Source organism: Emys orbicularis, chromosome 22 (assembly GCF_028017835.1).
Source record: "Emys orbicularis isolate rEmyOrb1 chromosome 22, rEmyOrb1.hap1, whole genome shotgun sequence".
NCBI lineage: Eukaryota > Metazoa > Chordata > Testudines > Emydidae > Emys > Emys orbicularis.
The window spans coordinates 8,344,212-8,369,743 of record NC_088704.1 but is presented as its reverse complement, the minus strand read 5'-3'; the positions used below and the strand labels follow the sequence as shown (position 1 = coordinate 8,369,743).

General features: G+C 41.4%; 1 protein-coding gene across 1 annotated transcript in view; it reads left to right on the top strand.

Moving 5' to 3' along the window:
- The first annotated feature begins 1,458 nt into the window (after positions 1-1,458).
- IFFO2 (intermediate filament family orphan 2) overlaps positions 1,459-25,532 on the top strand; it is a 49,483-nt gene continuing 25,409 nt past the window's right edge. The window contains exon 1 of the mRNA XM_065421303.1: positions 1,459-2,045. Coding sequence (XP_065277375.1) covers positions 1,459-2,045 — 587 coding nt within the window. The remainder of the gene's footprint in view (positions 2,046-25,532) is intronic.

The window sequence follows — 25,532 nt, the reverse complement described above, 5'->3', positions numbered from 1 at the left end:
TGCTGGCACTGCAGAAGGCAAATAATGGGGGAAATGTTTATTTCATAAGCAAGGCCAGTTTTTGCAGATAGAAGAATAAGCTGCCTGGATTTTAATTATGCACTACGCAGAATCACAGCCTAGTTATTGAAGCTCTGTTTACATCTGCCAGGGACACTCTAGCTGTTTCTAGTGAACCTTCCAAGCAGGGCAGGAAAGCACAACCAAAACAAGAGGCTTTTCAAGGCCCTGAATCCCATGCAGGCTTCACAATACCTAGGTTGCTCAGCCGCCTCTCTCGTATTTAATTAGTGATTGAGGCAGTTTGGTTCAATGGCTCTCAGCATCCCCACTGAACAAATTGTTCCAGCATCCCTGATTCCCCTGGGATTCACATCAGCAACCGTTGAGTGGGAGGAACTTAGTGGCCTGATCCCCACTTCCACATGGGGTGGAGATGTACCCCTAGCCAACTATAAGGGCAGCCCCTGTAGGTAGGGAAATCATAGTAACATCTTTCTAGCCAAGAGTGGTAGTGGTGCTCAGCAGGCTAGATGTCTCCTGGGGCAGGGGTGTTTGATGGTTCCTTACACATGGCTTGGATGGCTTCCTCAATGGATCTCAGGCTTGAATGGGATCAAGGACATGGTCAGTGTTCCCTGCAGCTGTTCATAAGCAGAACCAATGGGAATGCCCTAGCTCTGGACCCTCCTCTTTAAAGCAGGTGCTGGTTGCCCCTTGTGAACCCCAACCGGCTGTGTACCCCGGCCATGCGCAGCCTAGGCTGTGGGCAGGGGGTTACGGTGCAGATTCCCCACAGGATCACGGGGAAACCCGGCTCAAGCCATCCCCCTCCAGGAAGCAGCCAGCTGGGACGCACCCCTGGGGAAGGGAAGGGAAGTGGGAGGGAGTTAGTTAGCGCGTGCACATGAAAAGGCACGGGGAGGGGAGGAGCCATCGCCTGTGGGCGGGGCTACAACTCTAGGGGCGGGGCCGTGTCGGAAAAGACGGCGTTGGCCGGGGCGTGCGGGTGGGCGGAGCCAGCCGGGCATTGCGTACGCGGCAGAAGAGGAAGAGGGCGGGGCTACGGTGGAAAGGGGGCGGGCCGTGTCTGCAGCCGGTCGCCGGAGGGAGGGGGGCGTGTCTGGCGCGGAGGCCGATGCCGAGTCCCGCCCCGCGTCGCCGGCCTCAGTCAGTCAGTGTCCGGGCAGTGGCGCTAGATGCGGCAGTGGCGGCTGGCGCAGGAGCGAGTAGCCGAGGCCGGGCGCCCCCCTCGCTTGGAGACAGCCGGACTGCGGGAGGGAATCGACCCTGGGCGGTTTTTACCTCAGACATAGTCTCCCTCCCCCGTCTAACCGCCACTTCCGGTTGCCTTTCCCCCGCGAGCCGGGTAAATACCCGCCCCCTGCTGCTGGCAGGATCCCGATCCCCGTCTCTCCCCCGCCCCCCTCGCTGCTGCGAGGACGCCCGGCCGGGAGGATGATGAACTCGCTCCTCTTCGGTGAGATGGCGCGAGCCTTCTCCGCCGGCCCGGCCCCCGGCGCCTTGGGCCCCGGCAGCCCCGCGGCTGCCTCCCCGCCGGTGACCACGGCGCTGCGGAACGACCTGGGCTCCAACATCCACCTGCTGAAGGGGCTGAACGTGCGGTTCCGCTGCTTCCTGGCCAAGGTGCACGAGCTGGAGCGGCGCAACCGGCTGCTGGAGAAGCAGCTGCAGGCGCAGCAGAGCGAGCGCGACCGCCGCTTCCGCTACAAGACCTTCTCCCGGGACCAGGCCGTGCAGACGGACTCGGGCCCCCCGGCTCCCGGACACGGCGCCCTGCCGCCCGGCCCCGCCGCCGCCGCCTCCCCGCCGCAGCACTACGGCCGCCTGCCTGGCACCATCTGGAGCTACACCCAGGTGCGCCGCACCGGCGGCGGCGGCCTGGAGACCCTGCAGGGGCCCGGCGTCTCCTGGGTCCACCCGGACGGCGTTGGGGTGCAGATCGACACCATCACCCCCGAGATCCGGGCCCTCTACAACGTGCTGGCCAAAGTCAAGCGGGAGAGGGACGAGTACAAGAGAAAGTGAGTGCGGAGGGGAGTCGGGGGCCGGGGCGCGGGAGAGGCCTGAGATGAAGTCGGGAAATGGGTGCCCCCCCCCGTCCATGGGGGAGTTGCTGGAAGGAGAAGGCTTGGGGGACCCCTCAGGGCAGCCGTCCCAGGGTGAGGAAGGGGTAGCTAGGCTGAGGAATCTGAGACCCATGCGGGAACGTGGCTTCCCTTCCCCCAGACTTCCTGTCTACGGAGAGGCGGCCGATAGATTTGGAAAACTTGGGGGACCCTCCTCGAGAGAATTTGTCCCTCCCACCAACCTGGTTGACTTTCCTGGGGGAGGGTGGGTGATATTCGGAAAATCTGGAGGCCCTTTGGAGGTTGAAGGCCCACTTTCAAGCTTTCTGTACATTCCTGTCTCAAAAGGAGCATTACAAGCGTAACAGATTTAAAAACAAACAAACAAAAAAAACTGTCCTTGGAGAGGGAAGCGATCTACTATTCATGTTGGTTTACATAATTAGCCCTAAGTTTAGCTTGGGAGATGAGAACCGGTTAATCACTTTCATCGTCCATTTCACTTTCTGGCTCTTGTGAATGAGCTCAGTGCTGCAAGACTTGGGTTGCAAACACTGCAGGGAAAGGTTTGCATCCAAACAAAAGCTGTTTCATTGAAATGTTTAAAAAAACCCACCAAACACATACAGCTTGAATAATTTACATTCATCTTAAATTTTTGTTAAGCCTTGGGAGATTTTTACACAAAATTAAACCTGTCTAAATACGCTACTCTGAAACTAGACATACAGACACAAGTCTATGTGCACTGAGGGTGGGAGGCCAGTAAAAGTCGGTAGCTGGGATCCTGGAGACAGATTTCTATATGCAGCGAGTGCCCAGGGCATCCTGAAGGACAGACCTGGGCAACCGCTGCTAAATTCTGTTGCCTTTTTGGCTTAAACTGGGTCTGTCTCTGGCAGTTGGGTTTTGTAGGAGGGCAAATTCAGACAACCCTTTTGTGAGACAGCCAGGGTCTGGGCCATGTGGCATACAGCACATTCTGATTGCAATACTCTGCATGGATGAGAACATTGTGTTCCTTATAAGCTGTTAGTTTGTCACATTTATGGTTATGTCCTTGCAAATTACTTGTCTAAAAAAAACTTTACATTTGGAAGGTGTATGATACATGAATGTATCTTTTGGGGTTGCTCTAGTTTGTCCCTATGTGTCATGTTGAATAGACTATTGAAGCTGGAAAATGGCTAAAATATATTTTCCTCTATTTTAAATTTGTTGGCTTAAATTGGAAACGACACAATAAAATCACTTGTAGATGTGTGACAGATGCGATCTTTCTTTGACTACTTTTAAAAATACCCTTCCACTCCTGATATTTCCTTGCATCTAGCTGTGTGAACCATGAAAATAAAATAATCTGGGAAATCCCAGTTCCAACTGGTTTCTATTAAGTGGCTTTCAGTAGTATGACCACTGTGGGGTGGGAACTCAAATGCAATGCTGAAAAGTAGTTGATGGCTTTTATTCCAGGGCCATCTCTCATGTGGCAAGGCAACTTTTTTTTCCCCTTAAGGGCTCATATCTGAGTAACCCAGTCTTATCTATTCAATTCTCAACTCCCAATAAATCGTACCAGTTATACTGGTTATGTGATGTGGATGTCTGTACACTATGAAACTACCCTCCTGTTTGATAACATATTTTTAAACCAGGGTAATAGGCCTTTAGAAATGTCAATGGAAGCTTAGTGCTGTGACAGGAGTTGATGTCAAAATTTGATTTGATTAAAGGGAAGTTGGGCTGTATTTTTTGTGTGCAATAGTAGTCACATTATGGCATGGGCTTGTTTTGTTTTCATTCTCTGTACTAAGAAGATGGATGGGGGGGAGGGATAGCTCAGTGGTTTGAGCATTGGCCTGCTAAACCCAGGGTTGTGAGTTCAATCCTTGAGGGGGCCACTTAGGGATCTGGGGCAAAATCAGTACTTGGTCCTGCTAGTGAAGGCAGGGGGCTGGACTCGATGACCTTTCAAGGTCCCTTCCAGTTCTAGGAGATGGGATATCTCCATTAATTTATTTATAATTTATTTATTAATTTATGGTGACACTTGGGAGAATATGTATTCAGCCACGTTTCATTTAAGAAAGTTATCCCTAGGGTGTGCGTTGTGTCATCAGTGTCTAGTGCTACTTTTCTTTTTTTTAAATAGATGAACGGTGATTTCTTCTGGAGGAAAAGGCTAAGGTATAGTCTGCGCACAGTTTTGCACTGCTTTAACTTTGTGTTTAGAAATTGGTGAAGTTAAAGTGTGGATGCAGTTATACTTGTATAAAAGTGCTTATACCAATATAGCTGCTTGTGATCTAATCACCTTTATACCAGTACAACTGCATCCACACTAGTGGGTCTTACTGCTTTAACTAGATCTGTTTCTAAACTGAGGAAGTTAAAGCAGTACAAAAATTGTGTAGATAAGTGCTAAGTGTGTACGATTGTGTTAACATCCTGAGTCCCCTTGGAAAGGCTGCTTTTTGTAACATGTCAGAATGAAAAGCTTAAAAAGGCAACAATCAGGCTGAAAGTAAAATAAAATATCAAACTTGCATTTTTAATGTCTCCTTCAATATGTGTATGTCCATTACTAAGTAACTGATTATTACAATTCTTGTTTGCCTTTCCCGCCCCCCTTCCTTGTCCTTTTATGCCCTGCACTAGTCAAACGTGACCTGCTCTTTGGTGTTGATTGTCTTTTTCTTGTGAGACATCAAGCCAATTTTGTGTGATTTAGAAAATATTTATGCTGTTTACTCTTTCACTCAGCTCTAGCAGTAATAATAGATTTCAGTTTTACTTTTTCATGCACTACCACAGTATGGAAATGCTTGCATTGCAAACACCATAGGGACTTCTTACTTCCCAAACTACTATCTTTTTTTTTTAAATGAAAACACTTAGAATCATAGAAGTGTAGGACAGGAAGGGACCTCAAGAGGTCATTTGGTCCAGTCTCCTGCACTCAAGGCAGGACTATTTTTAATAAAAAGCTGGCTGCCCAGACGGGTTGGAATCTTGGCCCCTCAGATTAAGAGCCTGATGCTCTGCCGACTGAGCTAGCTGTCGTTGCCAACACTTCTGTTGTGTGGTTTTTTTTGTAAAATCACATTTTGGGTTTAAAGTACCTGATAGTGCCCCCTGATGACTGAATTACTCCTAGCACAGTGGTCTCCAAATAAAGAAGCCAGTGGGTTTTGTTTCTATCACTTTTGGAAAAACAAAGTCAGCAAAGAGTTAAACATGTGCATAAGTCGCTGTGCCTCTAGGTCTTGCTCGGCAAAGATGTAAGAGGAATCTGGCTAGCTCGCTTACTGTTAACTTGGAAAACAGACCTGTGTGCAATACTTTTTCTCTTAGCAAATGAATCTCTCCTTTGACAAGGCTACTATCTTGAGGTGGCAAGATGGAGAATCATTACATGGGTGCTCTAAACTACTGTTAGCAAACTTCAGCTTCCTTGGAGGAAGAGAACTAATATTATAGTTACCAGATGTGTTACAGTGCTCTTAGATGCTTTCCTCTTAGGTCAAGATGGTAGATATCTTGAAAAGGGGTGTCTTGCACCAATGGCAATGGTTGGTTCTAAGCCTTTTTGAAGGGATCTGTTGTCTTACTGGCTGTAAGATACCGCTCTCCTATGCAGAATGTAATTCTGAAAATAGGATTCAGTGTGTTTTTAATACATTTTTATCCAAAGCAGTATATTTATACTCTGGTGGGTGTGACCACCTAATCAGGCTGGGCACAATTGTCAAACACTTCTTCCTTTGCAGAAGAACTGAATAGGTGGTGAATATGAATTCTGAGATTCAGAAATAAATTCATCTGCAGTATCTTATAGCATATTCGCCTTTCCAGTATGGAGAACTTTGGAAAATCTATTTTGAAGTGACTTACTATTCATGGTTTCAGAGTAGCAGCCGTGTTAGTCTGTATCCGCAAAAAGAACAGGAGTACTTGTGGCACCTTAGAGACTAAAAAATTTATTAGAGCATAAGCTTTCGTGGGCTACAACCCACTTCTTCGGATGCATATAGAGTGAAACATATATTGAGGAGATATATATACACACATACAGAGAGCATGAACAGGTGGGAGTTGTCTTACCAACTCTGAGAGGCCAATTAAGTAAGAGAGAAAAAACTTTTGAAGTGATAATCAAGATAGCTCAGTACAGACAGTTTGATAAGAAACAAGTGTGAAAATACTTACAAGGGGAGATAGATTCAATGTTTGTAATGGCTCAGCCATTCCCAGTCCTTATTCAATCCTGAGTTGATTGTGTCTAGTTTGCATATCAATTCCAGCTCAGCAGTCTCTCGTTGGAGTCTGTTTTTGAAGTTTTTCTGTTTTAAGATAGCCACCCGCAGGTCTGTCATAGAATGGCCAGACAGGTTAAAGTGTTCTCCCACTGGTTTTTGAGTATTATGATTCCTGGTGTCAGATTTGTGTCCATTAATTCTTTTGCGTAGAGACTGTCCGGTTTGGCCAATGTACATGGCAGAGGGGCATTGCTGGCACATGATGGCATATATCACATTGGTAGATGTGCAGGTGAACGAGCCCCTGATGCTATGGCTGATGTGATTAGGCCCTATGATGATGTCACTTGAATAGATATGTGGACAGAGTTGGCATCGGGCTTTGTTACAAGGATAGGTTCCTGGGTCAGTGTTTTTGTTCAGTGATGTGTGGTTGCTGGTGATTCATGTTATTGGTAAGATATTTAAGTTTTGGTCCATGCTCTTTTTAACTTGGGGAGCTAATAATGCACTGGGGGATTTGTCATAAAATGCTAATATTCCAGGGGCGAGCTTAGCCATAAGAACATGAGAATGGTCAGACCAATGGTCCCTCTGGTCCGGTATCCTGTCTTCGGACAGTGGCCAATGTCAGATGCTTTAAAAGAAATTAACAACAGGGCAATCATTGAGTGATTCATCCCTTGTTGTCCACTCCCAGCATCTGAAAGCATGGCGTTGTCCCTGACCATCTTGGCTAATAGCCATTGCTGGACATATCTTCCATGAGTTAATCTAATTCTTTTTTGAATCTTGTTATAGTTTTGGACTTCTCAGCATCCCCTGGCAATGATTCCACAGGTTGACTGTGTGTTGTGTGAAGAAGTACTTCCTTATGTTTGTTTTTAAACCTGCTGCCTATTCATTTCACTGGGTGACCCCTGCTTCTTGTGTTCTGTGAAGGGGTAAATAACACTTCCCAGTTCACTTTCTCTACACCATTCATGATTTTATAGTCCTCTACCATATCCTCCCATTTTCTAAGATGAACAATCCCAGTCTTTTTAATTCCTCCTCAGATGGAAGCTGTTCCATATCCCTAATAATTTTAGTTACCCTTCTCTGCATCTTTTCCAGTTCTAATATATCTTTTTTGAGATGGGGTGACCAGCATTTCACCCGGTATTCAAGGTATGGGCATACCAGAGATTTATATAGTAACATTATATTTGCAGACTTATCTATCCCTTTCCTAGTGGTTCCTAACGTTCTGTTACCTTTTTGACTGCCGCTGCACATTAAATGGATGTTTTCAGAGAACTATCCACCATGACTCCAAGAACTCTTTCTTGAGTGGTAACAGCTAATTTAGACCCTATCATTTTGTAAATATAGCTGGGATTATGTTTTCCAATGTGCATTACTTCACACTTATCAAAGTTCTGCCATTTTGTTGCCCAGTCACCTTGCTTCAGAAAATTCTCAAGGAAATATTGTGAAGGAACAATAAGCTTGTAAAGCATATTTTTCTGGTGATCTTCCTTTTTTTTTTTTTTTTTTTTTTAAACCACAAAATAAGTAAAATTAACCCTACTGATAACAAATACACATTTCAAAGTAGCAATTGTAAAAAGTATCAGCCCTTAAGTATACATCTTATAGGAAAACACACTGATACCAAGATGAGTGACAGATGACTACATTACTGAGTTGTGCAAATACCATTGCTAGTAGTCATGTTTTGTTTGGTTATACGGTCTCTGTACCAAGCAACCAATTCACATAAGGCTTCTGAGTCTTGGTGACAAAAATATTGTCCCCTGTTGAAATAGTTGACTATTTGCAATAAGTTCCATGACTGGATTGCAAGGTGTGGCTAGCACAATTTCCTCTTGAATGTCAACATCTTGTAGTTCATGTGTAGCCACTTTAATGCTAATAGGAAAAAAAATCATGTTCAAATTTTTTTTTTAAATTTAAACTTCCTTCTGCACAAATATGAAAATCATGCCATAGTCACAAGCTAAAAAACACAGCAGTTGGATTGAGAGCAGCTTTTGGTAAAGAGGAGGTAAAACTGTCTAAAAAATCTGAAGGTTGTCAAAGATTCTTTATCAGATGAGGTTCCACAAGCAAATTTTGAAATTACAAATGGCTTCCCTCTAAAAACAGACTACTTAATTCCCCATGCCTTTTTTTCACCCACGAAAGTCTAGATTTTCTTGGAAGTGCAGCAGCAGCAGCTTATTGTGATATAACATTGAAACATATATAACCTTTAGCTAATATTTTATGGTCAATAGAATGTTGTGATTTGTGTTAAAATCACAAATGTGAGTAAAATCTGGAACAGAAATGAGCAAAAGTTCCCATGAGGAATCAGCTGACTAAGAAATAAGCTGTGTAGAACTAATTATTTCCCCCCCGCTATTATTTTATTCAAGGATTCATGAAAACAGCTGCTTCATTAAACCTTTTTCTGTTTCTCTTTATCACTCTGAATTATTAATTTCTGGATAATAATTAAAAGTAGCTTCTGATTCTAGATCTGCTCACAAGTCCTTTGGTCAATTTTTGACATCTGATAACAACACTTCACTATTTTTAACTCATTTTCTGTTGCTATTTGAAAGACCTATATGCAAGCAGGAGAAACTAACCCTAGGGTAACTTAGATTGACTGTATACAAAGTAAGTAAACCAGAGAATCACTTTTCCAGTCTTTCAGTAGGTGTTATCTTAAATGTTACTTCTAAAAGTTAGAAATAAAACTTTGTTCATGCATGTGTCCTTAAGAGACGTGAGAAGAAAAAAATCTTCAACATTTTCTTTGAGAGGCAGTGGATCTATAGATGTTATATAAATATGATTTAAAATAAATATATAATTGGATCAATGCAGCCATTTTGCATATGTATAACCATTTGCCTGGTTACACAAAGGATGATCAGCAGGTTTAATTGTAGTGATAAGATTGCTGTAGAACTAAAAGGGAGTTCTGGCTTCTCTGATCAGCATAGTTTGTTATAAGAAGAATCCTGTTTCAGAAGAATGGTTAATGATGCAAAACTGTAAACAATGTTGTCATAGTTTAGTCTAGTTATTGTGTTACATAATTGCCTTATTAGTATGTTAACACTTTAGGATTTTTGTTAGATTTTAGCAAGTGAAGTAGTGTAGCTGGGATCTAATCAATGCGATTCAAAGAGATGAGCTTAACCACATACATTGAAATGCATTCTCCCAGACTGTAGGAGACCTTCTTTCTTGACTATTTGAAGAGGCAGTGTTATAAATCAAGGCTAAACATAGGAGGGTGACACCCCAGTTTATGAAAGATACCAAAATGTGCACTGCATGGAATTTGGTTTCTAATATGGTATAAAAGGCAAAAATGCACACGTTGAGATTGTTTTTTATTTTGAGGTAGGTAACCGTTCAGCTTCTCACCTTTTTAGGCTCTGAGGTAGGGTGTGTGTGTGTGTGTGTGTGTGTGTGTGTGTGGAGATCTCCCATTAAGATCTGGGTGCATTGCTGTGTATTGTGACTGTCCAAATATTCCTGTGTGTGGCCAACAAAAGTCTGCTGAGTTTGTGAAAACCCTCCTGCAGTCGTTCCATATTCTTCTGTCTGAATAGCTTAAAAAAAAAAAATTATCTCTGCAAGAAACCTGCTGATCAGTTTGTCCGGAGCTTTAGTTTGAACACTTGGATGGATTTATATTTTATGGGTTTAAAATTGTTTTTAATTGCTTCAGATATTTAGAATCTACCAGATATTGAGGGCTTTTTTTTTTTTCTTGCAGCAGTGGAAAGAAACTTAACAGTTGAGCTGGAAATAGTTGTTTTTCCTCAGGATGGTCTTTTCATTTTGAAGATTAATAATCTCTTGTTCTTCAACTGGACTTTATCTCAAATTTGCTGCAGCTGGACAGAGTTTTCCATTGTCAAAGGCAAAGCATGTCAGAACGAACTTTAAAAAAAAAAAAAACAGATCTAAAAGAACTTAATAAAATTGTGCTTAGGACAAACACTGTAGGAATGTGTAAGTGAACTTTAACTTAAATCAATGGTAATATGATGCAAATGTTTTTTTTATTGGGTCCCCATGTATTATAACATGGCTTCTGAGGTGAACAGAAGAATTTCTTCAGGGTACTAGATTTTTCTCCCCTCCATGTTCCGGTTTGTTACAGAGCTAGTAATGCTTTCTACCTGTAAATTAATGTACTGCCCTCTAATTCGTAATTCCAGCATATTTCTGCTCTCCTTTTTACAGTTTAAAAGGGCCAGTTGGCTTTTCAGTAAAAGTGCTTAGTAGAGATTTCATTACCAGTGGGACAAACCAAATTCAGATACTTTTCACCCACCCTTGTGGAAGTAAATGCTCATGCTTCTGAAATTGAATGTTAGTGTTAAAGGAATTCTAGCTGTTAGCAGCAAGGGATAATTTCTGCTTGAGGAAGGGAGAAAATTATCTGATTAATGCTAAAAACAATAGCTGTGCTATAGAATATATCATTAATGATTATTACTAGAAATTAGAGAAGCAGGTTTTTTTGACTCCCGTCTTTCGTTACTTAGACCAGCGATTTTCAGCCTTTTTTCATTTGCAGACCCCTAAACAAATTTAAATGGATCCTCAAGGGTCTGTGGGTTGAAAACCACTGACTTAGACTTTTTGTAGTCTGGGTGTAAGAAATGTATTTGTCTCTGAATTGTGCTACTGTGCTATCCTTAATGTTGATGTTGCATCTTTTGTCCCGTGTTTGTGATTAATATGATTTTTGGAAAAATCTGTATCAAATTTTTCAGATTCTGGATTCTAATACAAGTAGAAACTAGAGTAATTGGCCAAGGAGTGAGGGCGCTCATGCTTTTGGGAAGAAGGCAAGGTACTGTTCCCCTTCAGTCCTTCCTTAGCTACATTGCAGTAGGGCCACGAAGACCCAGTCAGGGTTGGGTCCCGTGCCCTGAAGAGTTTACTCATGTGTCTTGTTTAAATTTGATTGTCCTCCCTCAAATTTGACCTAGTTTATTACAAGGGTGACAGTAACAATACTATATGGTTACATAGGCTAACAGTGTGAACCACTTAATTCTGAATCACACTACTTAAAATTCCCTATTCCATTACAACTTCTCTGTGCCCCTTTAATGATTGCCCTCTTGAAAAAGTCATGCTGGGTTTGCAGTTTATTGTCCCCAACTACCCCTTTATCTATTACTATTGGTTCTTTTTAAATTATTGTTTAAGTGTAAGCTAGCTCTACAACTCCGATAACTGTCCCTTCCCCGGGGTGTCTGTCCCATAAAGGGATAGGAGGTGATAGGGGTTCCAGAGTTCTCCACTCTTTGTTGCTATCGAGTGGGTCCCTGCAGCTGTCAGGTACAAAAAAGAAAAGTAAATTGATGAATTATGGAGCATATGCTTGGCCATTGTGGTCTGGGATTATGGAGGTGCTCTCTGGAGTCCTTGTTATATCGTGGGGTAGTTCTGCCTCTGGGAGATGAAAGGGGTACCTCCCTTCAACACAGCTGGCTGCGTGAGGTGTGGCAGCTGGGATACTGTTCCATAGAAGGGGTTCATCTTCCCTCTCCATGAAGCCCAGGAAGTGGACAAGGAAAGTTCTAGCTGGGCTCCACACTGGTGCCTGGCTTCCATTTTCCCTGTTAATGAGGTGCTCTAAGCTTTTCGGAGCTGTGCTTTCCCTGTCACCCCATGAGGCTAAGGTAGGGGTGGACTTCTAGGGCTCTGGAATGGAAGGAATCCCCCTTATATTCTGGTTAGGGTGGTTGAGGGAGACTTCCATGCCTTTCAAAGGATGGCTGCATCCATGGAAAATACTGCAGTGCTTGCCCTCTAGTTTATAGCTTTTAATACACCTATTTTGTGAGTCCATGTGAAAGTAAGTGCAGGTCTTCCAAAGGCTGAAAAACCAGATTCTGAAGTACACTTGATAGATCAAAAACAAGCTCTTTTAAAAATCTTAAACCCAAATTGTCTCTGAAGACATGTGCAATTTAGGAGTCGAGCGAAAACAAACCCAGGAACAAGATATTTCTAGCTATTCATTATGTGTAATCATAGGTTTAAATTGCTGTATAGTAATGCATTTCAAGTGCTTGGCTGTCTGTAGCTAAGGAAAGAATGGGACTGGTGCAGAGCTCAGCAGCTGCATTTTTGTGGTTCAGATTTTTGTGGTGATACTCTGCCAGGATTTTGCATTGGCTTCCTGCATATTTTTTTTTTGTCCTGTTGACTGCTTGCTGAAATCGTCTCAGGGTTCTGTTTTTAAAGCTTTTGTGTGTGTGTGTATTTGTGTGTCTAGACGACACTAAATTCAAAGGGGTGGAGAAACCAATTTTTTCTATTAATACAAGAATTGGAGATGTTTATTATTGGGTTAAAATGTTAAACTAAATTAAGTGTGCTAAAATTGGGGCCATTAACTGAAGCCATTTTGCAGCTTGGAATTCCATTAAAGTGTTCCCCCAGACATGCCTCCTTTGCTTAGTAAAAGGTTATCTAACACCGTCCTGTGAACTTAGTTTGTGGTAACAAACAGATCAGCCGGCTTCAACTGGGATTTGGCTCAGTAAGCAGGGCAAAGAATCAGCATATCCCAAGGCTATGCTTGTAACAGTCAGTTCTCAAACTAACTTGGTTCTTCCCCCAAACAAATGCTCTGATACGAGCGGGAGAAAAGGATCTGTGTCACTCAGAATCCCAACTCTCACATGCTATATATATTAATTCTTAAGATTTTAGCATCAATTAAGTCTCATCCTCTTCTGTCTCTCACAATTTGTATGGAAGCCTCTTTATTTTTGACTTGTGAAGTTTAAGGAAAAACTCTTCTTTTTAACCTCAGTTTTGACTAGCAGAACAATGTAAGATTATTATAATGTATGGTGGCATGTCAGATGAGCACATGACAGTTTCACAATATATCTGAACTCTACTGCCTTGTTTGGGAGCCATGCGTGAAAGTGATTGTCTAGTGACCCAGAAATCAGTATTCATGTCCGCTCTGGAGAAGTGCTATAGGAAGGAGTGTGGGGTTTCTTCCCAAAATGAAGGGAGGGATAATGCTTTGGTTGCTTTCCAGACTGAACTTTATACAGGTTTTCTTGTTGCACCTGGCTCTGTCATCAAATGCCAGTGTCTAGAAATCCAGCGGTTTATCAGATTTTCAGCTTGTTTACGCATGCACATGTTCAGAATTGGTGTGCAAGCAGATAGAATCTTCTGGAATGTTGTGTTGGAGGACTAGGTATGCTGTTTTCTGCCATGGAGAGTGAAGTCTTCAGTAGCAAGATTCTCCAATTTGTAAGTGTGTTTTCACAATCATGACATTAATATGGCATCTGGTTAAAATAATTTTAAATAAAACTACTCTCCTGTAAAAATACTACTCTGTAATATTGAAAATGTGTTTAAGTCTCTCTATTTGTCTTGTATGTATTCATTGAGTTGTTGAGCCATATACAAAACATTACATCAATCCTGCCCCTGGGTCTACTTCAATAACAAGAACATAGAGAGGCCAGAAAGAATGGTGCTCTGTGCCCATTAATGATGTGTCCTGCTTGTTAGTGACCACAGAACTCCAATCTAGTTGAATTGTTACTGTGTGAAGTTGAATCACAGATGATGCACGTCTTGAGTCTTTTTGTTTGGGCACTTCCATCCCTGCATAATTCATAACCATGTGACTGACAATGACTGGACACAGAACTCTAAATCTGAAACATCCTGCTGGAGTTCACGTATCCAATGTGCACCAGCGATTACTGCTTGGAAAAGGGTTCACAATCTAGTGAAGGAAAATTAGTTGCATCTGTTAGGATGGATGTTTCTATTTAAAGTTTTATGAACTAGAGCTTGAAAATAAGCATTTGGGTTTGGATCAGACTTCTGGTTAGATTGATGAAACCCAGTACTTTTTTGTGGATTAGAGTTCTCTCCAAATGCACCCAGTCCTTCCAGCCTTGGCTTCTATCATCCTGGAAATTTCCAAGGTATATTGTCTTAATAAAGGGGCCAAATACATGGGATCTAAAACACAGTTTGCATCATTACTGTTCGTAATGTGGTTCCAAATTTAGTTAGTCTTTAATCTGATGGAACGTCAGTGGAGTTGCTTTGGATATGTATTAAAATTATAACTGAAAGTAAAGCTTGGCATTATGGACAGTCTGAAAAATTTAATTTAATTTTTCTCTTTGGATGTTACACAGACAAGATAAATAATTTTGTGGCTCCTCAATTTAAATTTTCTCTCAAATAGGAGTTCAACATGCAGAGTTATTGTAAACTATCAAACATAACTTGGGATGCAGCTAGCCCCAGTATTTTGTAAAATGCAAGTTATATGTTGATGCTTGTTGCGTTAGCATAGAATAGTTTTCATTAAGGTTTTTAATGTACATAGTTTATATTCATAACTGAAGGTTAACACTGTTTCTCACATCTAAAGTATCATTAAACAGAGAAGTTGGATCCAAGACAATTTCATCCCACACAGGCTTATGTTAAACTCAAAACAGGTGTGCAGCTATTACAAATGGGGCATAATTGTTAAAATACTCCTTAAAAATATTCAAGGTCTCCTGTTTCGTTTTTTTTTTTTTTTTAAAAGAGAGGAAATAATTGTCTTCTCCATAACAGGTGTTAAATCACCTGCTCAATTCTGTTCTCAACTATAGATGCCAAATCTTGGGAAATCAAATTGTCAGTGCTTAGTATTTTTACTGATTGGCAACGTAGTGCAATTCCAATGAATCACATCTGTACATGATATTGAGCAGTTGTTGGCATACTTTGTTGGTTTCAAAAACTAACGGCTGGCACAAATGCAATCACAAAAAGCTACTCATGTATGCAGAACCTCTTAATTTTTTTTTTATTTGGGTGGAGGGAGAGGAAGTATTGGCCAGTTGACAGTATCCTGGAGGAGTCAGGCAACCTGGGCTTTATTCTTGGCTCTGCTGCTGCGTCTGTGTGATAATGGGTAAGTCACTTAACTTCTGTCTGTTTCCTCATTTGTAGAATGGGGTTAATACTTAAAAGCACTTCTTATAAAAGAAGGTGAGATTCTTAAATGAAAAGCAGCTAAGTACAACTATTATAATACACAGTAAAACATCCTTTCTGCTAATCTGTATTCTTATCCACAGTGCAACAGCTGCTAGTTGTCAGTGACTGTTGAGTTCTTATTAAAGGGACACTGGAAGTTAAATCCCGTTTTCAGGGATGCTGCTTGGGATTTGTCTTTTTAAAGAGGCATGTTTTGTGGCTGAAATAAGCTAGTTGTCTCCCTAATTGGTACTGAAATGTAACAAACTCCCAATGGTAGTATCTTAATATACACATGGAAAAAATTCTGCTCCATAAACTCCTCTGCTTCTCTTTCCTCTTTCTTGGTGCTGGATTAGTCTATCCCTTTGTACAGCGTATTGTGGGAACTTTTTAGTTAATAAATTCCATGTAGTTGTTGAAACTTGATATAGCCTCTTCCACCTTTTATTTAGTCAACACATACAAGATTATTTCCCTGAGATTCCAAGATCACCACAAGATATTGTAAGGGTAGGCTATATTACTCCTGCTGCTATGAAATAAGTGCACATGTGCAGAATTAGCTGTACATTGGTGTAACTGCTGTAGAGAGATTCACCTTTTCAGTTCTGGTTCCAAATGCACAAGTCAGCTTTATTTCCAAGAAATGCATGAAGCATTTATTGTGTTACTCTCGCTCCCATTGCCTCAAACTGACGAGCAGCTTTAGCTGATTGGATAGGATTTATTCCCTGTGCCATGCTTGTGCGGATTTCCTGCTCACTGGACTCTGATTTTTATATGGGTTTTGGACACATGACTCAAAGCCTAGGACTCTTGTAATTGTGTGTTGTTCTAAAGACAAGGAAGGGAGTGAGGTGATTTTTCTCAGTCACTGTTCTCCTTGTCTATCTGTGCATTAAAACAAAAATAATCCCAGATTGTAACCCTTGCAGTGTTGCATTTGTCTTCCTTACGGTTGGAACTTTAGTTGAACTCAGTTAATATCACACTAGCATCTGGGTATTCTTGATAACTTTAGTAATAAAAATGCATAATTCTTGCACATGTACTTCACACACTTGTTCCTCTCAACAGATGACATTTATTGATGAGCAGTTTTGGCTTTAGTCAGTGTGTACATGGAACAGCATAATGGGGTTAATTTAGGTCAGTGGTTCTCAAACTTTTGTACTGGTGACTCCTTTCGCATAGCAATCATCTGTGTGCAACCACCCCCCCCTTACAAATTTAAAAACACTTTTTAAATATATTTAACACCATTATAAATGCTGGAGGCAAAGCGGGGTTTGGGGTGGAGGCTGACACCTCGCGACCCCCATGTAATAACCTCGTGACCCTCCATGTAATAACCTCGCAACTCCCTGAGGGGTCCCAACCCCCAGTTTGAGAACCCCAATATAGGTATTTGGTACTGGAAAAGAGCATACTGTACAAACATTTTCCAGTGCAAGAGGCTTTTGCAAGCTTACCTGTCTTAAATGTGTTTATTTCTGGTAGGGGTGACCTGTCCTCTTCATCAGTATGTTTAGTGCAGAGATGTGGAAAACTTGTCTGGAATCTGTGACTTGCAGTATTTCTGGCTGCCATAGAATTAGAGATACTGTACTTGTTAAACTTGCTTTCACCATGTTGGCAACTTGAAAAATCAGCAATGTTTATTTGCAGCTACAATTTCTAGCAACAAGCAAACTGCAGCTCTCCCCACCAGAGAATAGTCAGGACCGCTCACGTAACCTAATGTTGCTAGCTTCTTTTACAGGAAGATATCTCTATGCTATATTCCAGTTGTGAGACTTTGATTACTTGCTCCTAGTTCTGCTGTTGTATCTTCAATTAGTGGATACTGGATTTTGTTTGTAAATGAAGTGTTGTGAGGTTAATCTGGAATGTATAAAATTGGTGCAGCAAAAACAACGAGGATAGACATGTTACCTTGGGACTGACTTGCATCTGTACAAATATGCTGAAATCCTAAACCTTGATTTGGGGGCTCAAAGACCGAATTTGACTGTCTCTCTCCTTGTATTTCCCAACTGTTTACACTTCAGTAGTCTTATTATGGTTTTAAGTCTCTTCTGCAATCATTGTCTCCTCAGCAACCAAACTTCAGTGCAAAGTACCCTTATTTTCCCAAGAGCTCCTTGCAGCAAACAGGTGGTGAGGAATTGGTAAGATTCAGTGTTGAAATGATCTATTGAGATTGTGATAAATGGAGTGTTTTAAATGAGTGCTGTAAAAATGCAGGAAATATTAATTTCATTTTAAAAATGGCAGAATACCTTATCATATTAATTTTTTGTTTTGTTTTGCATTTATTATTTCCTTACCTCAACCTGGAAGCCTACTGGCCAGGGCCGACTCTGGCTTTTTTGCTGCCCCAAGCCAAAAAAAAAATCTGCGGGGCAGCCGGAGCGGTGAAGCCCCCCCCCCCCCCCCCAAAAAAAAAAAAAAAAGGATTGGACGGAATGCTGCCCCAAGCACGAGCTTGCTCGGCTGGTGCCTAGAGCCCTGCTTTACTGGCTATTCATGAGTCTCCTATATTGTTAGTGACACACAGTTGCAATGAGAAAACTGAGTGATTCCTTAGGATATCTTGCAAAATGATAGATTGGTGAGGAGGTAATTTATCATGTGAAAGAGATTTAGGCTCTTATTGTTCTCCAGAAAGTGTAGAGCCCACTGCCCGGGCTCTATTGCTAATTTGCTTTTCAGGTACCTCCCTTGTGGTCCTCCAATTAGATTTCATATTGGAATGGGAACTTTCTCCCAGGGCTATAGGAAAAACCACCTCCACAAGGGGAATAGCTACCAGCGCTGGGAGCAGCGTGCACTGTCTACACTAGCACTTTACAGTGCTGAAACTTGCAGTGCTAGGGGGGTGTTTTTTCACACCCCTGAGCGAGAAAGTTGCAGCACTGTAAAGTGCCAGTGTAGACAAGCCCTTGCTGTTCCTTGCAAAAAATTTTGAGTCCACATGCAGGAATGTTGTCTGTCAATCATTTTGGTGCATCCATGCCCAAGCACTTTACAACAGTGATGGTACCAGCTTATTTTGAAATCCTAAAGCAACTCTGCTACACAGCACCTAGCATTGTTGTGAGCAGGGTCTTTTAGATAACTTCAAACGCAGGGCCCTCAATTGAGGGAGAGTTAGGGGAACTGAATTATTGAAACTGCACTCTTAACCAAGATGTGGATAAACCTTTGTAAGATCCAGCTAAACAGATATACTCAAGCTAAATATCATCATCCCAGGTGGAACAGCTAATGCTTTTGTAAAATACCTGGAGCTGGCAGTGAGGAGAATGCAAGGTGTTATAAGAGATTGTAACAGGAAGTTTTGTAGTGCTTTTCATCCTAGTATAACAGGGCCCAGGTGTCTTGGTATTTCAATCTGAGCTATTGTCCATCAGAACTCTATACATCAAGATTAGCTGTCACAGAAACAGTGACCTTTAAGATATCTCAGACTTGTGTGTGGGAAATGTTGAATTGGAATAAAATAAGATGTCACTTAGCTTTTGTACATTCTTAAATAAAGGAAGCGAGATAGCAAAGCATATTTAAATATTTAAAAACAATATTTGTAGTGAAAGCAAACCCCTCTTATTTGGAGGTGAATGGATGATAAAGCACTAACTATCTTAATGGCTGTGAAGACTCTCTTCTCAGTTTTTATTCCTATAGTAAAAAATTTAACCCTAAATCAGACTCTTTAAACTACTATGCTTCCCTTTGGTATTTGAGGAAAAGCCATGATCTTTGAAAGTTTAACTCCCATGGACAAGTTGAGAGCTTAGAATGTTGAATTTCAAGGAAAATCAAACTTTAAAAAGCGTAAGTATTCTTAGGGCAGGTCATTAGTTTAATTCTAGTCTAGGCTGATAGGAGCTGAAAATCTTATCTGATTGTGGCTGCTGAAAGACTCTTTCCTAGTGGGTATCTGCATAATGATGGACCTGTAGATGTTCAAGTCACAACTGGCATTGTTTGTTAATCTTACTACCCCTAAGGTAGTACTTGAGCCACAGAAGCTCATGCGATTTCTTACTTCTGAACCGTTCCTGGAGAACTATGGTGACCCTCCCCCCTGGAGTTGCATACAGGTCTGTCGCATCTTACGCTCATTTAACATGCGCGATTTCAACTTTACGCGGTCGGCAAAAAAAAAGAGAAAAACAACAGTTTTAATACTATACCTGTAGTGCGGGCGATTTCGCCCGCCATTGAACTCAATGGGGTTTTGGCTATACGCGGTTTTCGCTTTATGCGCTAACCGCAGAACGGAACCCCCGCGTAAGATGAGACAGACCTGTACAGTCCCTGGCCTACATTGATACATTAACCATTCATAAACTTAATACAGTATGGTCCCCAAAGATATTGCATGGGATTGGAATATCTGTGACAATTGCATCTTCTGTTTGTTTTGTCACTGATAAACTGAGCATGCAAATATTCACTGTTGGTAACTCATGTAAGCATCTTAATTTTTATTCACTTCTAATTTGTTTAAATATTTCAGAAAATTTAAAAATGTGCTGTTTTTTCCTGCTCTATTCTATTAAGCCATAGCCCATAGTTTTTCCAGCAATGATGGGGGTACCAGAGATGAGCTGTCAAAGTGAATCACGTGGCATTACCAGGGCACCATGATAATAGCATACTGTATTCCACAGTACATACTAATCAAGCAAAAACAACGAGGAGTCCTTGTGGCACCTTAGAGACTAACAAATTTATTTGGGCATAAGCTTTCGTGGGCTAAAACCCACTTCAGCAGATGCATGGAGTGGAAAATACAGTAGCAGCTTCCTTTCTGCCTATGCTGGACCTCTAAAGGCTTGTTTCAAGTGACCTTTTCAGTGTAGGAGGTCTTAATTCAGAAATTCTCACACATTAACACTTGCAGGCAGATTTCCATATGTTGGATGCTCCAAGGGATTTCAGATGTTGGGTGTTCATCTGCACAAATACTAACTGCAAAATAGTTTAGAAACACTGGGCTAAGTTTCTCATCTTTGACTAATATTAGAGGCCTGGAAATTGACTGAGCAACATGCATGTGTTCCAAAACACTTCACTTCTGCTCCTCAGTTTCTCCAAATACATAATGTTTGTACATGCACAGTGTGATATCTATCAAAATACTTAAATTTGATATTAATTCTATTTATTACAATAGGATTATATTGATAGTTTGTCTCGATCACTCGGATTTAACTTCCTTCTTTTCCTCCCCAGAAAATGAAGCTGAACCAGTTTAGTATAAAGGTACTTAATTATATTATTCAGAGGTATGTTTGTCCCCAGAGGCCTTGCAGTCCTTATCTAGATAAACATCGGGGTGGCGTCACCATTCTGCTCAGAAAGAAAGATTTGAGTGCAGATGACACTTCACCCTCTCCCCCCCTTCTTTGCAAGTGATGTAACTTTACAAATAAACATAAAAATGCATTTCTTTGAGGTCTTTAATGTCTATTTTCTGTTTACCTCTCATTTAAGTTGTATAGCACCTGTTGTGTTACTTCTGAGACTTTCCCATTTGAAATAATGGCCAAGCCAGTCCATTTAATAAACAGCAGTCCTGTATCTATGTAGTCTTATACTACCACTCCAAGGCCAAATTATTGGAAACTATCTCTCAATTGACATACTGAAATATTTCTAAAGCAGCCAGCTGATGGCCAAGTAGGAAAATGTATTTTGATACACATTATATTAAAAGCAGCTGGGTTAGCAGGCAAAATTTATCTTAGTGTTGCTTATGCAAGAAAGCACTCTATAAAACATGAGTTAAATATTTAACATGAATCCTGGATGTTTACAGTAACTTAATCTTCTGCTTTTCAGATAGATTACCAATTACAAACAAAATTATTTTGGCTCATTTTAATCTCCAGTTATGACCGTTACAATGCTATAGGAACAATGTAACATGTATTTTTGCCCCAGATATATGATAAAGCCTTGATGGTAATTGTTTTATGTAGGGCTCAGAGGGTATAATAGGCAGTTCTTTACACATTTCAGTTTGAAAATGAACATTTTCGGAATGAGAACTTGCCATATAATGAACTTGTAGGAAAGAGAACAGGTTGCTACTTAATTACTAGACCATTTGGGTCAGATGGAGATAACATTTATCTCAATGCACCAAGTTAGGCCACCTCAGCCCAGATTAACTTGAAGCTGAAAAAGGTGCTCTTGCGCTTTCAGGTTATTCGGGATGAACATGGATGATGGCCTATCAACCTAATTACAGGGACCATGATTTATACTGTTGATGTTGACTGGCTGAGCTCTTTCCCTGGTGAGGGTTACAAATGGCTTCAATTTCCTGTTCGTCAATCCGTATACTGCAGCATTGAATTCACTACAGTGCTTGCGTAGCAGAATTAGGAAAGTGGAAGGGAGGCAATCCCTAGCTCAGGGGTAGGCAACCTATGGGCACGCGAGCTGATTTTCAATGGCATTCACACTGCTCGGGTCCTGGCCACCAGTCCGGGGGGCTCTGCATTTTAATTTAATTTTAAATGAAGCTTCTTAAACATTTTAAAGAGTGGCGATTACAACACTCATTGCACTTGGGTCCTGATCATATTCTAAAACTAGGTCATGTAATCTGTTCCCTTCTCTCCCCCTCCCCGATTATAGAGTGGAGTGCTCCTAACCTTCTCCCTTTTTCTCCCCCCCCCCCAAAATAAACAACAAAGAACACCCTTTTCCAGCTCAAGTTATTTGGATGTTGTTTTCTCTTATTTCCCTAAGAAGGTTAACAAACCCATCTGGATCGATGGCCTGCTCTGGTATTGAAACTAGTATGTTCCCATAGCACATAAATAAACCTGATGAGACTGACTTATATTGTCAATCCACTTTTTCTGTGACTGTCAGGAAGGGTCTTTTATGTCTGAAAGAAATCAGCCAACAGGTCACTAGTCACTCAAACTTGAGAGACTTCAGTACCATTAGTACTGCTAATAATTCCAGCCTGTCCCTTAATGTGCAGGCTGTCAGCGTTACTATTGTGTGCTGAGAAATAAATAGAGCATCTTACAGAAAGTAATATCAAGCTATATTACAGAAAAAGGGTTTGGGTGCACAGATCTGCAGTGTCTTGCATTGCATTAGCAGGCATAAGAGGAGGTGGGGTAGAGGAAATCACATGTAGCTAATAATTTATGACTACTGTACTTAAACGTTCATAGTTATCAGTGATATAGTTTCAGTACCCACAGTTGGACAGTGTCTTATCACAAGGATTTACACTTTATTAATCAAAACTCTTATTGTACTGACACGAAACAAATAATTTTCACATGAACAGCACAATTGTTTAGGTGTGGAGAGGAATTCCTTTAGAAAAAATTGCCATAGATCTTTTTAAAATAGAGGCCCTCCTCCATATTCCGCTGCACTAGTCGATCTCAGACATAACTACATTGAAATGAACAGATGTCACAGTATTGCATATAACATTTGGTTAAGTGCTATATACAGAGAACTCTTGCCATCTGGCCTACTCAAAACAAGGGTTGGTGTCTTGGCTTCCCACTGATTTGAGACATGTACATATATTCCTTAGAATACTTAAAATGAACTCACCTAGCTTTGTCTCCATTTAGCTACAGAGAATCCTGTGAAATGGTGGGAAGAGGGGGGAAAGGAAAGAAATTCAATACTCTGAGTAGCTTTCCCAGACCTGAAGAAGAACTCTGTGTAAGCTCGAAAGCTTGTCTCTTTTTACCAACAGAAGTGGATTCAATAAAAGATATTACTTCACCTCCCTTCTTTCTCTAATACACCAGTAAATGAGTCTAGTAAAATCTACTTGCAGAGGTTCTGTGCTCATTCCTATAGAATAATTAAGAACAATTATTCCCAATACATAAGTTATAAAATTTTGAGAAAATAAGTTTTCCCTGAGAACAAGAGTTTGCTTTGGTAGTTGAGGCATTTACAGTCATGATCTGAATGCAAGTTGACATAGAATTCCTGAAGTAACTCCTCACTTAAAGTCGTCCTGGTTAACGTTGTTTCATTGCTGATCAATTAGGGAACATGCTCGTTTAAAGTTGTGCAATGCTCCCTTCTAGCATCGTTTGGCAGCCGCCTGCTTTGTCTACTGCTTGCAGGAAGAGCAGCCTGTTGCAGCTAGCTGGTGGGGGCTTGGAACCAGGGTGGACCGGCAGCCCCCCTAAGTTCCTTGTGCAGCAGCTGCCTGCAGTTCAGCTGTCCCTCCCCCCACTGCCATGTGCTGCTCCTGCCCTCTGCCTTGGAGCTGCTCCCTGAGACTCCTGCTTGCTGTGCGGGGGAGGGAAGGAAGATGGGGGCTAATGTCAGGGTGTCCTCCTCCCCCCTGCTCCTGCACCCTACTTACCCCATCTTCCATAGAGCAGGGGGGACACAGCAGGGCTCAGGATGGAGGGAGCTTGCAGCAGCTGTGGTCTCAGCAAGCTGATCTAATTAACATGGCAGTGTACTTAAAGGGGAAATGCGCATATCTCCCTCCATTCCTGCTGCCTTGTAGAGTGAGAGAGTTAACCCTTGAGGGCTCAGCCAATTGCTAGTTCATCATTTAGCAGTCAGGGCTGGCACCAGCGAAGGAAGCATGTGCCTGGGGCGGCCAATAGAAAGGGGCAGCAGTCCGTCCGTTGTTGGGGCGGCACGTCCGGGTCTTCGGCAGCAATTCGGCGGTGGGTCCCTTGCTCCCTCTCTTCCTCTTCAGCGGCAGCTCAATGATTTTTTTTTTTTTTTTTTTTTTTTTCTTTGCCTCTTGGGGCGCCAAAAAAGCTGGAGCCGGCCCTGTTAGCAGTAAGGGAAATATCCCACCCTCTGACTCCTCCACCTCAACCAAGCATCACAATCATCATCACTGTGTATCAGTATTAAATTTGTTTGTTTAAAACTTATTGTGTGTGTGTGTGTGCGCGCGCGTGTATGGATAGATAGATCTAGATAGTCTTTTGTCTGGTGAAAAAAAATACCCTGGAACCTAACCCCCTCATTTACTTTAATTCTTATGGGGAAATTGGATTTGCTTAACATCGTTTCGCTTAAAGTCGCATTTTTCAGGAACATAACTACAACGTTAAGTGAGGAGTTACTGTAGTTAGAAAATAAAGGAGACTAGGATCTGTGAATTTGGTCTCTTGCTGGCCTCTAGTTTTAGCAATATAGACTGCTTGATGGCTTCATAAGTTATCCATTACCACAGTGTGGTCCTCAGCCAACATAAGGAATTGATTTCACGACCTTCATTCTAGATAGCACTATTGTTTCAAATTAAATTCCTATTGCTTTTGTCTCCTGCTGTGAGAATCTATTATAGATGCTAACAATCATGAATTTGTTGGTAAATTAAGACTTTTTTCAGTTTTCTCAGCTGACTTTGTCACGAAGCTGAATATAACTTGTCTTATTTCATTTGATATCAGTCTTAAACTTGAACAATGCAAACTCCTTTTCAGCAAGTTGTCTCTCCACTGCTTTTTCTTTAAAAAATTGTCAAAAAGATTGCTGAGACCCTGTAGCACATACAACAAACAGGCTGTCCTACATTGTACCAAAAAGCCTTCTTGAGTAAGCAGTTACATCTTAAATGACTGGATTCACTTCCCTTTTGTGCTGGAAGAATCCAGGTTTGTTTCTGTATGGGAAGAGGGACAGATCATCCTTGATGTTACTTCATTGGATTTCCATAAAGTTCCTTTGTTTTCATACCTGAATATCTTTGTTACACCTTTTAAAGCTATTGGAAAGAGCATATCATGCATGAGACATTCATGTAGTTTAAAATAGCTTGAAATAATTTTCATTAGTTATGAACCTTACACATAAGCCATTGATGGGTGTTTTTTGCTTGTTAAAAGCAGCAATATTTTATTTTAAAGAATGCACCCGAGACTTTTGCTTCTATGTGACATTAAAGCTCTGATAACCTTTGTGACATTGCACTCCATATGCTTTATGGAAGTATGCTTATGAATATGATGTAACTGGAATATGCTTTATGCAAAAGGTCTCTTGTAAGGTATCATAACAAAGGTTATAAACTACTGAATATGTTCCTCCTATTTGTATGCATGTATCATTCTTGTATCTGAAGCTAGAA